General features: G+C 42.7%; 1 protein-coding gene and 1 long non-coding RNA gene across 4 annotated transcripts in view; one reads left to right on the forward strand and one right to left on the reverse strand.

Annotated features, from left to right (window-relative positions):
* Positions 1–109: 109 nt before the first annotated feature.
* On the reverse strand, positions 110–15,173 carry LOC308253122. The gene is made up of 3 exons (XR_013961101.1): positions 14,595–15,173; positions 13,069–13,244; positions 110–376 (listed from the first exon to the last, which is right to left on the reverse strand). It is a non-coding gene; the product is annotated as an uncharacterized lncRNA (long non-coding RNA).
* Positions 15,174–15,240: 67 nt separating this feature from the next.
* The window catches only part of REEP5 (receptor accessory protein 5), a 32,091-nt gene continuing 29,021 nt past the window's right edge, over positions 15,241–18,310 (forward strand). For all 3 annotated transcript variants that reach the window (XR_013961098.1, XR_013961099.1, XM_080678252.1), the window contains exons 1-2: positions 15,241–15,443; positions 16,186–16,279. Coding sequence is in view for 1 of the 3 variants with exons in the window: in XM_080678252.1 (XP_080534378.1) it covers positions 15,326–15,443; positions 16,186–16,279 (212 nt within the window). In the remaining 2 variants the exon portion in view is untranslated. The remainder of the gene's footprint in view (positions 15,444–16,185; positions 16,280–18,310) is intronic.

The raw sequence follows: 18,310 nt of genomic DNA on the forward strand, positions 1-18,310 counted from the left end.
TTCCTCCATTTTTTGAAGTTTCAAATTATAATAATTAGTGTTTACATTCTTCTTGTTAAAATGTTTGAAATGAATAAAACTATTGAAATAAAAAAAAAAAAAGACCGTACCCTTTTATGTAATGATGTTTACTTTGAATTTATATTAGTTCACACAAACACTCCATCCATGCTTTTGTTCCGGCCCTCCAGTCCAGTTTAAGAACCCATTGTGGCCCTCGAGTCAAAAAGTTTGCCCGTCCCTGGATTAGACATACCAGGACCTTCTCCTTGTAGCCAGGCAGCATAACCAAGTGGAAGCCAGAGAATGCAGAAGGTGGCGTAGAAAGGCATTCTCCCTCTGTTCACCTTGGAAGGTTCATTTATAGCTCGCTTCTCTGCATGCAAAAAGAAAATCAATCTCACCACTTACAGTAATAACAAAAAAGGCAACAAATGATTGTGGTTTTTAATCTCTTCCTCTTGCAGCAGCTTCAGTTTGTCTTGATGTTGCTACATTTATTAGAAATAACTATCTAAGTCAATAAAACCCCAAAAAGGTAAGCTTCATCTCATCTGAAAACAGGAATCCTAAATGTAGTCACAATTCACTTTAAATATATAGTTATAGTTTATATAATAATTATATTGATAGTATAGCTCATATTTTGAGTTACAAAGATATAGTATATTAACTTTAATTTGCAGACTGTGAAAGGACAGATCATAGGAGCAATAAACCACCATTTGACAGTAAGACCTAAGCCAAATGCTGTCTCACATGTTTTTTAGTGATACAATTTTTTTTTTTTTTTTGTAACCAGATTTTATCCTGGTTATACTAGTAAATGTAATATAAAAAAGTGCCCTAGCCCAGTGGTCAGCAAACTCATTAGTCAACAGAGCCAAATATCAACAGTACAAAGATTGAAATTTCTTTTGAGAGCCAAATTTTTTAAACTTAAACTTCTTCTAACGCCAATTCTTCAAAATAGACTCGCCCAGGCCGTGGTATTTTGTGGAAGAGCCACACTCAAGGGGCCAAAGAGCCGCATGTGGCTCGCGAGCCGTGGTTTGCCAACCACGGCCCTAGCCGGTTTTGCTCAGTGCATAGAGCATTAGCCCTCGAACTGAAGGGTCGAGAGCTAGATTCCAGTCAGGGGAATGTACCTGGGTTGCAGATTCCACCCCAGCCTGTCAGGGCTCATGTAGGCGACAACCAATGGATGTCACATTGATCTCTCCTCCCCCTTCCCCTCCCCCTCCTCCTCCCCTTTCTCCTACTGTTCCCCCTCCTCCTCCTCCCCTCCCCTCCCCCTCCCCCTCCTGTCTCTTCTCTTCCTCCCCCTCCTCCTTCCCCCTTCCTCCTCCCTCCCCCTCCTCCTCTTTCTCCTCCTCCTCCTCCTCCTCCTCCTCTTTCTCCTCCTCCTCCTCCTCCTCCTCTTCCCCTTCTCCCCCACTCTCACTCTATCTGAAAATCATTATCCTCCAGTGAGGATTAACAAACAAACAAAACTATCATGGTACTGGCATAAAACAGATGAGAGATCCCTGAAATAAACACAAGCCTATATGATCAATTAATCTATGAAAAGGAGGGAAAAGCTATACAATGTGTAAAGACAACCTATTCAATAAATGGTGTTGGGAAAACTGGACAGATACATGCAAAAAATGAAACTAGACCACTTTTTTGCACCATATACAAGAATAAGCTCAAAATTAAATACTCAAAAAGAACACCCAAGCCCTGACCGGTTTGGCTCAGTGGATAGAGCGTCGGCCTGGGGACTGAAGGGTCCCAGGTTCGATTCCGGTCAAGGGCATGTACCTTGGTTGCGGGCACATCCCCAGTAGGAGGTGTGCAGGAGGCAGCTGATTGATGTTTCTCTCTCATCAATGTTTCTAACTCTATCCTTCTCCCTTCCTCTCTGTAAAAAAATAATAAAATATATTAAAAAAAAAAAAAAAAGAAGAACACCCAAAACCATAAAACTCCTGGGAGAAAACATAGGCAGTAAACTCTCTGACATTTTCTTAGGTTTATTTTTTCTGATATAGCTCCTTAGGCAAGGGAAACAAAAGAAAAAAAAAAAAAAAACCAAATGAGACTACAGTAAACTAAAAATTTTTGCATCACAAAGGAAACCATCAACGAAACAAAAAGACAATCTACTGAATGGAAGAACATATTTACCAATGATACATCTGATAAGGGGTTAATATCCAAAATTTATAAAGAACTCATACAACTTAACACCCAAAAAAAATCCAATTAGCCGAGACCGGTTTGGCTCAGTGGATAGAGCGTCAGCCTGCGTACTGAAAGGTCCCAGGTTCGATTCCGGTCAGGGGCATGTACCTTGGTTGTGGGCACATTCCCAGCGGGAGGTGTGCAGGAGGCGGCTGATCGATGTTTCTCTCTCATCGATGTTTCTAACTCTCTATCCCTCTCCCTTCCTCTCTGTAAAAAAATCAATAAAATATATTTTAAAAAATCCAATTAAAAAATGTGTAGGGGACCTGAACATACATTTCTCCAAAGAGGACAGATGCTATAAAATATGAAAAGATGCTCAAGATCACTAATCATCAGAGAAATGCAAATTAAAACCACCAGACCACCTCACACCCATCAGAATGGTTATCACCAATAAATCAACATACAATAAGTGTTGGTGAGGATGCTGAGAAAAGGGAACTCCTGTACACTGTTGGTGGGATTGCAAATTGGTGTAGCCACTATGGAAAACAGTATGGATGTTCCTCAAAAATTTAAAAAATAGAATTAACTTATGACTCAGCAATTCCATTTCTGAGTCTTTATCCAAGGAAATCCAAAATACTAATTCAAAAAGATATTTACAATAGCTAACATATGGAGGCAACTTAAGTGTCCATCCATAGAGGAATGGATAAAGAAGTGGTAAGTATATACAATGGAATATTACTTGATCCTAAAAAATAATGAAACCTTACCATTTGCACAGCATGGATGGACCTAGAGGATATTATGTTAAATGAAATAACTCAGACAGAGAAAGACAACTACCATATGATTTCACTTATATGTGGAATCTAAGAAAATAAAACTAATGAACAAGCAAAACAGAAACAGACTCATAGATACAGAGAACAAACTGATGGTTGCCAGATGGGAAGGAGGTTAGGGGGCTGGGTGAAAAAGATAAGGCATTTAGAAGTACTAATTGAGAATTAGAGAATAGTCACAGGGATGTAAAGTATACCATAGGGGATATAGACAATAATACTCTAATAACTTTGTATGGCACCAAAAGGATACTAGACTTATCAGGGGATCACTTTGTAAACTATATAAATTTCCCACCATGCTGTACACCTAAAACTAATATAAAATTAAATGTCAACTGTAATTGTGCACCAGACAACCAAGGGGTCCAGGTTGCCTGTCACTATTTCAGCCAATTAAGCAGAGATAGGGTTGAATCATATATTCCAATACTGCTGGCAGTATGGTTAGAGCAGCAGGTCATCCGAAAAAACCTGCTCTGCCCCCCACCATAATCCAGCTACTTATATTGGATAGAAGGACAAAGATTATGTGGGAAAGTAGGAATTAGAGGTATGGGAAAGTGGGCTGGGAGGAGGGGTTACAGAAGGTGGGTGCCTCCGAGCGCCCCAGAACCAGATTACAGGTAATAGGGGCTGGGGTTGTAAAGAGCAGGTGTCTCCTGGATTAGACTGTTTCGCCCACGAGGTTGTAAATCTTTCCATAATGACAGGCAGCTCTCAGGAAAGGAGGATGGACTACATTCCAATGTTAGCTCCCATGTCCCAGGGCGTACAACTCCCAGCGAGGTTAGAATGTGCTTTCTCTAATCAGAACAGAACCATCATGGTTAACAGAGCATGATTAATATTTCTTATAATTAGAATTGGTTTCCAATATTCTGTTTCTGTTCCTAACAATTGGAAAAAAGTAAAATAATAGAAAAAATAAAAATAACTATTTATATAAAGTTATTAACCCTGTCTGAGATATAGCCTATCTAATAAATAAGGAATATGCTAATTGACCCTCATGCTGTCACAAAAGGTGGCGGCACCCAAGCCAATAAGGAGGGGATATGCTAATTGACTGCCCCGCCCTCAAAGATGGTGGCACCCACAGCCACAAGATGGCGGTGCCCAGTCCCCTCAGCCCCCCGGGGTGGCAGGCACACGACAAGAACACCTGCTTCCAGAATCCCCCAGCCCCCTCAGTCCCCCAGCCGCCCAGGGCTGGCGAGCCTCGGATGGCGGCTGCCCAGCCACCCAGGGCCACCTGAGGCTCAGGTAACCAGGGCCGGTCAAGGCTTGCACTGCTGGCAGTGGCAGCAGCAGAGGTGATGGGGCATCCCCTTCCCCTGATCGCTGGGTTGCCTCCTGCCCCTGAGGGCTCCCGGACTGTGAGAGGGGGCAGGTCAGGCTGAGGGATCCCCCATCTAGTGCATGAATATATATATATATATATATATATATATATATATATATATATATGTAATCTTTTTCCAGATTTGCTTTTTGCCTTTTAGATTTATGTTTATTTTACTTTTTGTTTTGGTTTTTACAGTTTTTCTTCAATTTTTTTCAAATTACTCACATACATATTGGTGTCTGTCCATATATTGTTTTATTTCTCTGAATTGTCCATTCTTGCACCAGGATCCATGGTTTTAATTACTGTAGTTATATACCTAGTAAGGCAAGCTCTCCTCACACTTTCTTTTTTGGAATGTTACTATTTATTTTTGTATATTTATTCTTATTGGTGAAATTCAGAATCATTTTATCAAATCCCAAATGTCCGGCTGAAATCGGTTTGGCTCAGTGGATAGAGCATCGGCCTGCGGACTGAAGGGTCCCAGGTTCGATTCCGGTCAAGGGCATGTACCTTGGTTGCGGGCACATCCCCAGTGGGAGGTGTGCAGGAGGCAGCTGGTTGATGTTTCTCTCTCATCGATGTTTCTAGCTCTCTATCCCTCTCCCTTCCTCTCTGTAAAATATCAATAAAATATATTTTAAAAAAATCCCAAATGTCAGGATTGTGTTAAATTTATGGATACATTTGGGGAGAACTAACATGTCTAAAATACTGAATATGACCCAAGTCTGTTTTGTTCCTCAGTTGAATTATACAGTTTTCTGCAAATATATCCATGTTTTGTGTTATTAATGCCAATAGAAATTTTTAGTTTTTCTTAACAGTATGATTGGCAGTAATTCAACACATGTATTGAATTAATAAGTAAATAATAGAATAAACTTTTAAAATCCAAGAAAACTTTTCTTTAATTACAGACTAAAGGAGAAATGCGTCCAACTACCTAAAAGATTTTGGTTTAATTATACTGACACACACACACAAACATAGTCGACTTGATTTGCTAGAGCTCATTATCTAAAATTGAACCAAGCATTCAGAATTCAAAGCCAGGCTTAGCCTTATCCATGTGTAACAAACCCTGGGACATTACATATACTTGGGGGAAAGTTTCCACTATTGCTTCACGAGTGCCTGGAGTTCTACCATTAATTTCACTGCTTTAGATTAAGGGATTCCTTTTTCTTAAAATGCAAATACTTCTCAGAAAGGTAGTAGAATACTATGAATTAAGCCATTATAGTCTTTTACATGTTAGTATGATTTAATGATCACTTTCTTGACAACATGTACTGGTAGCTAATTAGGAAGATTTTTTTAATAAGAGGAAGGTAATTAAAAGAGCAGAGAACCAGGAGTACCAGGATACTGGATATATGGAGTATTTAAAGGTAAGGGGGGAAAGAGTCAGGAGAAGGAAGCTAAAACTGGTAAGTTTCTTTGGGCAGGAAGTGCACCTTGTTCGTCTTTAAACATAATGTCTAGCTATCACAGCCACTTGTACAGTGTGTGTGAAACAGGAAAACTGCTGGCCTCATAGCTTGCCTGTGGGTCCTTCTGCCCAGAGCTGCAGTCTCAGGGCTATTCTGGGATGACCTCTACTCTACTATTCTGGTTCCCTTTCCTCAGAATTATTCAGGGAGGATGGGATGCCAGAACCCCAAGGTTAACGGGTGTCAGTTGACTAGTATAACAAACAATTGCTAACTGCTAACATATTTTGCATTAAGGTAAAACAGTAAGTTGTCTATTTATACAAATTTAAATGTTTCCTTATAGAATAAGAAGACAGTATTATCTTCAGATGCTTGGCCTTAGTTCTCCCTCTCACTCCTCATTGGTCTGATCATTTCACAATTGATCCCCTGAGGAAATATTGGGAAACTGGAGATGAGGGATAAACAGTGGATTTTTTCTCAATGTTTAGTTTTTTCCACTGTTAGTATTTATGAATTTATTGCATAATGCAGCAAAATGGTGACTCCTGTTAGATCTGGGAAAAAGTGAAAGAAAGCTAATAGAATTGAAAAGAATTTTCTGCTAGCCAAAACCGGTTTGGCTCAGTGGATAGAGCGTCAGCCTGCGGACTGAAAGGTCCCAGGTTCGATTCCGGTCAAGGGCATGTAACTTGGTTGCGGGCACATCCCCAGTAGGAGGTGTGCAAGAGGCAGCTGATCGATGTTTCTCTCTCATCGATGTTTCTGACTATCTATGCCTCTTCCTTCCTCTCTGTAAAAAAATCAATAAAATATATTAAAAAAAAAAAAAAAAGAATTTTCTGCTAGCAGAGTAAAGGGTGTCTGGTAAAGAGACAATAAATTATATCATATGATATCATCTGATAGTCAAATTGAGTAGTTTTTTAAAATTGATAACAGTTTTCTTTCCAGTGATAAAATATATAAATATTGGATTAAGATACTAAAGTTTTTTTTGAACTCTCAGTTATAGACATCAAATGTTGCCATGACTATCTACTGTGACATCCATAAAGCTTGGACCTTATTTATCCTACTTCCCAGTCATTTAATTTGTCAAAGGTTTTTATTCTCATTTTCAGAAGGCTAATTAATCTGTCACCAGTCCAAGATGATTTTTTTTCTTTATTCTCCTTTGAATTAATACAATGGGTAAAGTGATTTGAGGTAACTATTAAAAATAATTTATTTCAAAAATATTATTCTGAAATTAAACCTGTGTTGTTTTTCTGTTTTAATTTGTCAAGATAATAGGCATATTCTCCACTTAATTCTACACTCAAGTCTTTTGTGGCTTATTTAGGATATTTGCATCTAATCCAAGTCACGGCATTGGATATCAAGCAATGTAAGGCCCTCTTTCATGTTAAAGGCACAAGTTATAAATAATCACATTCTCAAAGAATCTAGAAATAAAGACTCCTCTTTTAATCCATTTTATGTGCCACTGTGTGTAGTTATAAATATACCAAATATACATGTGGTATTAACTAGGTGTATGTGTTAAACATAAATTCAGTTTCTATTATACAAAATTAGAAGTTATAGTTATAATGACTGGTGCCTCTAAGTTCATACTGTTTGTATAAGAATGAGCAAAAGTATCAACACTTGTGACTTTCAGTTAATTTTGTAAAGCTTCCTAAGTTGAGCCCTGGTTGAGTGTCACCCCTTGCACCTAAAAGTCACCAGTTTGATTCCGTGTCGGGGCACATACCTAGACTGCGGGCTCGATCCCTGCTCTCCCTGATTGGGGTATGTGCGGGAGGCAGTGGTCGATGATGTTTCTCTCTCTCTCTCTCCCTTTTTTAAAAAAATATATTTTATTGATTTTTTACAGAGAGGAAGAGAGAGGGATAGAAAGTTAGAAACATCGATGAGAGAGAGACATCGATCAGCTGCCTCCTGCACGCCCCCTACTGGGGATGTGCCCGCAACCCAGGTACATGCCCTTGACCGGAATCGAACCTGGGACCCTTTAGTCCGCAGGCCGACGCTCTATCCTCTGAGCCAAACCAGTTAGGGCAAAAAAAAAAAAAATACATATTTTTAAAAAAGTTTCTTAAGTTGGTATACACATACAGTTGGTGCTTTTTGGAGACAGAAAAAAAGCATGTTTTTTAGACTAATAAATTCTCACTTTTAGCAGAGAGTTTTGTTATGGTGGCCAAGAAATAAACAGTTGTTAGAAACAAAGGTGTGAAAAAATCAAGCCTGTCCCCCAAAACCTTATTCTAAACCCCCCAATAACTAATCAGAATCGATTTTAGAGTCCATCTTAGGTAATAAGCAAAAGGCTACATTATCCAATTATCCTCTCCAAACTGCCTGGCAGACTCACAATAAAGCAAGTTATTTCTGTATGCAAAGGAAGAGGCTTGTCCTTGAGTCATCCAGTGTGGTTATGGCATGATCAACGTCCAGGAGCTGGATGACCTTGGGCCAAAACCGATCTGAAAAAGGCTGAAAGACAGAGACCAAGGAAAGAGGGAAAGTATGTGGAGACTGCTAAGCGATAAGGAGCTGCCTAAACCAACCAGCTGAATGTCAGAGAATAGCTGAACTTGACCTGACATGCATTGTTAGGTCAGTTCCCCGTTCCCATTTGTACAGGCCTGGAGGATCTATTTGACCACAGATTAGGCAAAAGGTCCTAGACAAAATTAGGAAATTAACAAATTTGTTTCATTACTTTGTGCCTGGGGAAAGACATCAAGTGTTGTCAACTGGAATAAAGGAACTGACTAGTTGCATTGGTAATCCTCAGGCACCTGGTGCCCTCACCCCATTAAAATATGCTCTCAGATCCTTTATGCAAACAAATTGCCTAACACAAAATAAGTGCTCAGTATACATTTTCATTTTCCTTTCTCTTTCCCATAGTCAAATTACTGAAAAAATGTTCTCTTATTTCTTCTAGTGTTTTTTTCATATATACCAAATTCTGGAATCAAATAAGCCAAACAAGAAGGAGGAACTTTTTTGATTGTGTAATTCACTTATATATGTCTTTCAGATGAGCTAAAACTTCATCAGCACTCCATGAGGCTAGGCACTCTACACAGATGGAGTATATCCTTTTCCCAACAACCCTATGAGGCCGTATATTAGTCTATTTAGGCTGCTATAGCAAAAACATCATAGACTGTGTGACTTAAACAACAAACATGTATTTTTTGCAGTTCTGGAGGCTGGGAAGTCCAGGATCAAGGTACCGGTAGATGCAGTGTCTGGTGAGGGCCGCTCCCTGGCTCACAGGCTGCTGTCATGACGGAAAGAGAAAGAGAGCTCTCTGGGGCATCTTTTATAAGGGCTCTAATCCCACTCATGAGGACTCTACTCTTATGACCTAATTATCTCCCAAAAGACCCATCTTCAAATAATGTCATGTAGGGTTTTGATTTTAACATACGAATTTGGAGAAGACACATTCAGTCTGTAGAATTTTCAACCAACATTATTTTCATTTGATAGGCGAAGGAAAGTGGGGCTTTTAGAGTTTGAGAACTCTCCTAAGATCACACAGCTAGCAACCAATGGAGCCAGAGCATCAGCTCCTAGGCTGTGTGGTAGGCCTGTGCCATGTCCTGGGCGGGCCCTCATTGTGAGTGAAAGGACTACTCCAGCTGATCGCTCTCAACATATTCCTTCTCTCAGGGACCTTGAGGCTGGTTATGGATCCCCCACATAAGACTGGTGTGGTGGGCAGAATAATGACCGCCCTCCCAAATGCCCCTGCCCTAATATCTGGAACTTATGAATATGTCCCCTCAGATAGCAAAAGTGACTTTGCAGACACGATTAATCCATTTCTTGGGTAATGTTAGTGTGCCCAATCTAATCACATGAGACCTTAAAAATGGAAGTGGAAGGCAGATGGGTCCGAGAGATGAGACACAAGAAAAAGGAAGAGAAATATGAAGTGTGAGAAAGATTCAACCCGCTGCTGCTGGCTTTGAAGATGAGGAAGGAAATGGAGACCTCAGTTCCACAACCACAAGGACCTCAATTCTGCCAACAAACCAAAATGAACAGCAACAAGAAAAAAATATATACATATTCACCTGAGCCTTCAGTCCTGCTGAAGTCACCTTGATTTTAGCCCAGTGAGACTTGTGGCAAACAGCCGGCATAGAGTGTCTTTTTTTTTTTTTTTTTAAATATATTTTATTGTTTTTTTACAGAGAGGAAGGGAGAGGGAGAGAGAGTTAGAAACATCAATGATAGAGAAACATCAATCAGCTGCCTCCTGCACACCCCCTACTGTGGATGTGCCTGCAACCAAGGTACATGCCCTTGACCGGACTCAAACCTGGGACCCTTGAGTCCACAGGCTGACGCTCTATCCACTGAGCCAAACCGATTAGAGCTGGCATAGAGTGTCTTAACTGTAAGATAAGTTTGCCTTATTTTAAGCACCAAGCTTGTGGTAATTTGTTGCAGCAGCAAAATACAGTTCCTTTATTCAAGTTGCTAATTAAATTCCTCTGATGCCTAGTCACAAAGGGAAGTGCACAAAATTGTCTTACTCTGGTCCTTTTCTGTTCTTACATGGAAAATAAGCAAAAATGCTTGTCATCCTGCAGGCTATGGGGCGAATCTGGACTAACTGGTCTTGAACATATAGAAACAACCTGTAAGAGACGTATGCTCTAATTGTTTCCCGTACAGGTGCCGTTAAAGAAATGAAAGGTTGAAATGAAGGGCATGTTTATACCTGGTGGAAATCTCTAGATTTATGTGCATTAGCAATGGCTTATGATATTGAATTTCAGAATAAAAATACTTTGCTAAACAAAAGGATAACCCCAGGTTATTTTATTTTCTATCGTGAGCCGTAATTTTCTAAAATTCAACTTCCTGTTTGATAAATGGAGACATATAATACAATGCTTTGTCCATATTTTCAGTTGAGTTAAGAATAAGCCAAATAAAACAAAATGTAATTCAATGACGCAGGGTGATTTTCACATTTTCTTTCTTTTAATGCTCTTTCTGAAATTATATTCAGCCTCTGCATTTTCCCTCGTCACCTGTGTTTTCTCTTTACTTTGATGATGTGTTGCCATCAGCCTCCTCTAGCAGTGGGAGGGGCAAGTGTCAACTGGGCTGTGTCCCCAGGGGCCGAGGGCCTCCTGATGGAGAAGGCTGGCGTCCTCGTCCTCATCGGTGCCAAGCTTCAATAATAACCAGGGTCTCCGCCAAAGGTGGGGGGAGGCACGGTGGGGAGGGAAAGGTAATGAAGTGATCTTCTATCTAACATATGTGAGAGTTAGAACAAACGTGTGTTAATGACTTCAAGTAGTTGAGAAATTATCTGAACCTGAAAAAACAGCTTGTGGAGACCTGATCACAGGCCTCTGGCAGAAATTTCCCCTCTAGCCCATGAAAGGTACTACAGTAATAGCATTTGCATCATCCCAAGTTGGTTTGACTTCCTTCTCAGGAATTGCCAAAGTCAACCTGCTTCAGGGTAGCCTTCCTCATGGCCTTCGAGACAGAGACCTGGTCCCTCCAGTTCCCAGGTCTAGCAGTGTCTGGCACATGGGATACACTCCATAAATACGAGTGAGTGAGTAGTCCGACACTTAGGTCAAGAGTTCTTATCTTTTGCACATCTTTTCTCAACTATGAATGAGTCTAAGTTTTGTACTGATGACTGCATGAAGAAAGAGTCCCACACTCCCTACCCTGATTGCAAGTTCCTAAAGGCAAGAATTATGTAATTTGAGCATCTAACAGTGTGTTTTTTTCTTGTTATTTAACAAACACATTTTTCAGCAGGCATTCTTCCAAAAACTTTTTAAAAAATAGCTAATTCAATCATCATGACAACCCTGTGAAATAGGTACTGTTATCCCTGTTTTACAGAAGAGGAACGGAGGCTCATAGAGCTTAAGTAACTTGCCTAAAGTCACAGAGCTAAATGGTGCAGCTGGGATTTCAGCCATATGGGCTGGTTCCAAACACAGTGCTCCATACATGTACCTTACTATGCTGCCAGTGTTAGGGGAAATGATGGAGGAAAGAAAAAAAATTAGGATCTCAGGAGAAAACTGAGAAGAGAAGAATATTTGTAAATAGATATCCAAATGAATAGTATATTTCCAAATACTTCATGCATAGTTAATACAATACAAATGTTGACTCTGTATGAAATAAAAATTTAGGCTGATTTGAATACCAAACTTAAAAGGATACTGCTCCTTTACACCTGAAAATAATATTGAATGTAAACTGTAATTGAAAAAAAGAAAAAAGCCCTGGCCAGTGTGGCTCAGTTGGTTGGAATGTCATTCCATACACCAAAAGATTGCAAGTTTGATTCCAGATCAGGGCACATACCTGGGTGGCAGGTTCAATGCCCAGTTGGGGCATGTACAGAAGGCGATATTTCTCTCTTTCTCTCTCTCTCCCTTTCTCTCTCTCTAAGAATATATCCTTGGGTGAGGATTAAAATAAAATAAATAAAATAAAAGGATTTTGCTCCTTGGTTTTAAAAAATAAATAAGCCCTGACCTGTTTGGCTCAGTGGATAGAGTGTCGGCCTGCGGACTCAGGGGTCCCAGGTTCGATTCCGGTCAAGGGCATGTACCTTGGTTGCGGGCACATCCCCAGTGGGGGGTGTGCAGGGGGCAGCTGATTGATGTTTTCCTCTCATCAATGTTTCTAACTCTCTCTCCCTCTCCCTTCCTCTCGGTAAAAAATCAATAAAATATATTAAAAATAAATAAATAAAACTTTGTCAATTTTTAAGCACTTTCTTTCACCTACAAAAACATAAATTACATAAATAAATAAAACCATCAAATTGTGATTCATTTGAAGTAATCAAAATCATGACCCTGACTTCCAGATAAGTGAATACTTACTGTATTCACTTAGTAGGAAATTAAACTCACAACTGGTTAAAAAGTTCAAAATTCTGCCCTGGCTGGTAGCTCAGTTGGTTGGAGCGTTGTCCCATAAACCAAAAGGTTTTGGGTTTGATCCCTGGTAGGGATGTGTAGGGGAGGCAACCAATTGATGTTTCTCTCTCTATCCCTTCCTCTCTCTAAAACCAATAAAAACATATCCTTGTGTGAAGATTTTTTTAAAAAGTTCAAAGTTCAGTTACTCTGATAGGCATTTGTAATTATTTTCTAGGGTTGCTGTACCAAAGTACCACATAGTAGGTAGCTCTAATAAGAGAAATTTATTGTCTCACAGTTGGGGAGGCCAGAAGTCCAAGATCAAGGTGCCAGCAGGGTGGGTTTCATAGGGAGCTGTGGGGGAAGAATCTGTTCCAGGCCTCTCTCCTTGGCTTGTAGATGTCTGGCTTCTACCTGTGTGCCTTCAGAACATCTTCCCTCCATGTGTGTCTGCCTCTATGTCCAATCAAACCTGTATCGGCAAGTTCAAAAAAAAAAAAATACTGAGTAGTACAGTATATATTATATATTCATTCATTAAACAAATGAATACCTATTAAGTGCTGGTCATTATTCTAGTTGTTTGAGATTTAGAAGTAAAGAAAATAGGCAACAATTCCTACCTTCATGGAGCTCATAATCTAGTGGGGAAAGAAAAACAATTAAAAAAGTAGAACATATCAAACGTCAGCCAGTAGAAAAATAACCAAGAGAGTGTTTGTAATTTGGAATCAGAGAGGGCCTCACAGACGTATCATTTGAACAAAGACCTGAAGAATGGGAAGAGACAGTTAAGTGGTTATCTGGAGCTTTTCAGATAAGAGGTTTCCCCACCTCAGTACTATGACATTTGGGGATGAATAATTCTTTGCGCAGGGGGGCTGTTCTGTGTATTGTTTAGCATCCCTGGCCACTACCCACTGGATGCTAGTAGTGGGTACCCTCTACTACCCCAGTTGTGACCATCTGTCTGACATGCAAAGATGTCTCCAGACATTGCCACATGTCCTGTGGAGTGCAAGATCACTCTTGGTTGAGAAGCACTGAGCTAGAAATAAAGTGAAAGGGGAGGAGACTAAAGGGGCATAGGGGGAAGGGCTCAGCTTGTTTGAGGCACAGCAGGGAGGCAGGCAGTAGGAGATGGAATGAAACACATCACCTGTGACCTTAAGGCCACTCTTTAAGCAGATGGAAACCACTGGAGGGTTTAGACCCAAAAGATAACACAACTTGATCCACATGTTAAAAAGATCCAGTCGGCTGCCACATTGAGAACTGACTATGTGAAAAGACATAAATGAACAGACAGCTCAGTAGGGAAGCTGTCACAAAAATCCCATTAATTTTTTATTTGGTTTACTTTGTTCACTCATTTTGGCTAGATGGTGGTGGGAGTGCTGAGAGACGAGCTAAGAAGCTCTGGGGAAGAAAAGAGGAAGGAGAGTTAGCAAAAGAAAACGTTAGGCGTGGGCAAGATGTTTAGCAGAAGTGGAAGGCAGTACGGTGACTCAGTCCATTGGAAAGGGCAGCGGGGCTGTGCAGAACAGAGGAGGTTGGGCACGCGTTTGTGTGCGGAGCCCGAGAATGCTCAGCGAGGGAATCAGCGCCCTGGTCTGCAATGAACCGGGAGCCTCTGAAGCTTCGGCAGCGAGGAAAGCCTTGCAGCAGTGTGCAGATCCTCGGAGTCAGAAAGAATACTTTCAAAAGGAGTCTCCTGAAATAATATGGGTGACAGATAACAAGAGCCTAGGTTAGGTGGAGCGCTTGAGCAAGACATTCTTAAGGAAGCAAAGTAAGCTCCTGCCCAAAGGACTGCAATTACCTTCTTCCCGCACTTTTGCTTGCAGGCAAGTGCCGTCTATTGTCTCCGCTGAGGGGTCTGGAAACTTTCCCACGATTTCAAACGACAAGCAAATGCAGGTCCACCATGAAAAGGTTTAAGAAGTGCAGTACTTTCTTGGGAAAAGTGTCCCCAGAGGAGGGTGTGTTACATTTCTTCCAGGGTCTTTTCAAAAACACTATTATCCGTAGGTGAGAAAAGCTATGGCAACGAAGAAAAAAGTGGGTCTGCAATCAGAGTTCTTTCAGGGTGGCCCTACATTTCCATGTTCCGATTTAAAATGTCTCAGCAGGTTAGCCTGGCAGTGCAGGTCTATCCAATCAGTCCCACTGCCCTGCAGGTGGGAGCATTAGGGCGCCGGCCTCCTTGCCACCAGCTGTTCCCGCTAGTGCGATTCGCGAAAGGAGCTTACAAGAGACATCGGCCCTTTTCACCCTCCCGGGACTCAGGCTGTTAACCGAGCAGGGGACGTGGCCCCGCGGGCAGGGCCACTTGGCAGGGGCCGGTGGCCGCCGCCGCCCAGGGCGTGGCGCAGGCCGCGGAGCCAGCGGGGGGAGGGCCGCGGGAGGGGTGCGCGGCCGGGCGGGGCGAGGGGCGCACGGGGGCCGCGCTGACGCGCCCGCCCCGCCCACCACGCCCTCCGCTCCGCCCGCCGCCCGCGCCGCAGCTAACCGCACCAGGAGCAGCCCAGCGGCCGCACGACGGTCCCCGCCATGTCCGCGGCCATGAGACAGAGGTTCGACCGGTTCCTGCACGAGAAGAACTGCATGACCGACCTCTTGGCCAAGCTCGAGGCCAAGACCGGCGTGAACCGGAGCTACATCGCGCTCGGTGGGTGCGGGGCCGCGGCCGCCGGGGTGTTGTCGCCGGGCCGGGAGCAGCTGCTGCACCAGCTGCTGGGGAAGCTACCGGGGAGGGGGTTCGGGAAGGCGATGTCGGTGACCGATGCGGGCGAACCGCATCCTCGGGGGCCGACCTGGCCGCCCGCAAGGCCAGGGGCCCGAGATCCCTCCTCCCGGGGCGGCCCCGGCTAGGGGGGGCGCCGGCCTGTGCCTGCGGCCAGGTGGCGGAGCGCCCGGGGCGCGGGCCGAAGGGAAGGGCCGCGCTGACGTGTCTGTCCCCGGGCGGTGCTCAGCTTTGGCGCGGAGTGGCGGGGGGGCCCAGCGGGCACGGGGCGGTGGTGGCCAGACCCTCCCAGGAGCTCCGCATCCCGAAGGCGTGTCCCGTCGGGAGGGGAGACGGCTGCGGTGGGCGCGGGAATCCGGGCCTCTCGGACCCTCTGTGGGGCGGGGCTCCCCGGCTGGTGTGCGACTGAGGGGAGGGGCGCTGCAGGATGGAGGGCGGGAGGTAGGGCACGAAGGTGGGTGGGGGGAGGCTTCCCGTGAGCCCCAGACCCCAGGCAAAGCCCCGCGAAGGTGCAGCCCAATCTCCGCCTGGTTTGTTTTTCTCCAACGCCTTAGGCGGCCAAGACTTGCGTTTCGTTGCGTGTGTGGGGAGGGGGAGGGGGAGGGGGGCTCTGTGGGGCTTGAGTACCTCTCTGCCACTCAACCCACTTCTCTCCTCGCGTCTCCAGGTGTCATCGGGCTATTGGCCTTGTACCTGATGTTCGGTTATGGAGCCTCTCTCCTCTGCAACCTGATAGGATTTGGCTACCCAGCCTACGTCTCGTAAGTGACCCCCCCTCCCCCGCAACCATCCTAAATCCTCTTCGGTCCCCTTCCCCCATCCAGGGCGCCCTAGTTACTGGATCCCCAGTTTCCCTGAGAGAGCAGTTGATAGCACCACAGGGTAGTCACTGACTGCTTAGGGTTACACATTTCAGAGCCTTAACTTGACGCTTGATCTCTTGATGACTAGCCGAAATGTTTATTTCATCAGATTATACCGGCGGGATGTGTACCTTGTGATGGGTGCACACATGGAAAGTGTTACAACAGAGTCCGCTTGCCTTTACTGGTGGGAGCTCTCAACCTGTACAGAGAGCTGATTCCTTCTCCCTAATAATCATTTTAGTGTGTGTTTCACTTTATATTCATGTACATAGACAATAAAACCCCATCAATTAGGACTTCCTTAATTCTGAATTAATGTTAATTCAGATACTGGGAGAATTTTGTCCTGATTTTAAAAAGGCTTGCCAGAAGAACCATATGATTTTACTCATATGTGGGATATAAAGTAGAAAGCACAAACAAACTCATAGACATGGACAACAGTATGGTGGTTACCACAGGGGAATGGGAGAGGGGGAAGATGAAGAAGATAAAGGGGGGGTCAAATATATGGTGAGGGAAGGAGACTAGACTTTGGGTGGTGAGCACACAATGTAGTAAACAGATAACATATCCTATAATTGTACACCGGAAACTTATATAATGTTATGAAACAATGTTACCCCAAAATATTTAATTTAAAAAAAAATAATAAGAAAATAAAAAGGCTTGCCACTTATTTTGGGCAACTGGGAAACACTCTAATATAAAAACAAAAACCTTATGAAATGTATCTCGAATATAGCTCCTTGGTTATATAAATAATTTATGCAATTAAACTAAATTACAAATGAATCTTATCAGATGAGGAGCTGAGTTTATTATTTGTTGAGGTTGTTTTTACTTTACAGTGTTTATTCTGAAATGTTGTACAATTTCATTTTCCTATGCATTCGACTAGTAATTCTTCACAAAAATGAATTTTGTTTTACTCTGTAGCTCTTCCCATGAAAGCTGGTGGGTTTTACTTTCATTGAATTGGTTTTTACAACTTTCCTCAACCACAGGGACAAAAATAAAGGAAGCTAGGAGGCTAGGGCACAGGTAACACATTCTTACACCTTGTGTCTGTCATTGGAAGGGAGGAAACATGCCTTAGAAGTTTTGATTTGAACAATTAAATTGAAATTACATAACTAATAGTTACTATGTTAATCTGGTACATGTAGTGGCACTCCAGAAAGTCTAGCTACATATAGGACACTGCTTGCTTATGCATTTGGAGATTGTCAGTCTTCAGGTGGAGAAGAGCTTCACTCTCTCCAGCATTACCCACAACAGCACCACCCGGGTTTTATGGGAATACCACAAGATTCTGAAGGCAAAGCAGAAAAACTAGTTTGGCTTCCAGATCAATGAAAGAGTACAAGAATAGCAATTTTCCGTTAACTGTATCTGCTGGCATATGGTGTATATAGCAAGTTTGTAGACAATCCTGATTCAGAATGGCTTGCATATCACTGTGTCTGCGGTAACAGTCAAAATCATCCAGTTGTACACTCCTTTACTTTTCTTCCGTTTGTGTAATCTACTTGCAGGAGCTCTTTTAAAGAGAAAGCTTTTAAAGCATTTTTCAGGTTTGTGCTCTAGATTTTATCACATTTAGAACAAATTGGGTGTGCCAGCTTAGTACTGCCTCACTGTTTGAATTATATTGAGTTAGCAAAGCATCTGGATTTTCATAAATACTGAATAGCATGGAAAAAAAATCCAACCCTTCCCCTCCACATCAGTGCCATTTGGTACATAACCTTGTGTGAAACATAACCTCTCTGTTGGTCTGATGAGATCATTGCTGTGGGCTTTAGAAGGATAAAAGTCTCCTGTAGGTGGGATAGATAGGTTGATCTGTGGGTGTGTGGACGTGGATGTGACTGAAGACATGGACAGAATGTGAATATGCTGCTTCTCCTTGACTTGGAGAGG

Source organism: Plecotus auritus (assembly GCF_963455305.1).
Source record: "Plecotus auritus genome assembly, chromosome: 7".
Taxonomy (NCBI): domain Eukaryota; kingdom Metazoa; phylum Chordata; class Mammalia; order Chiroptera; family Vespertilionidae; genus Plecotus; species Plecotus auritus.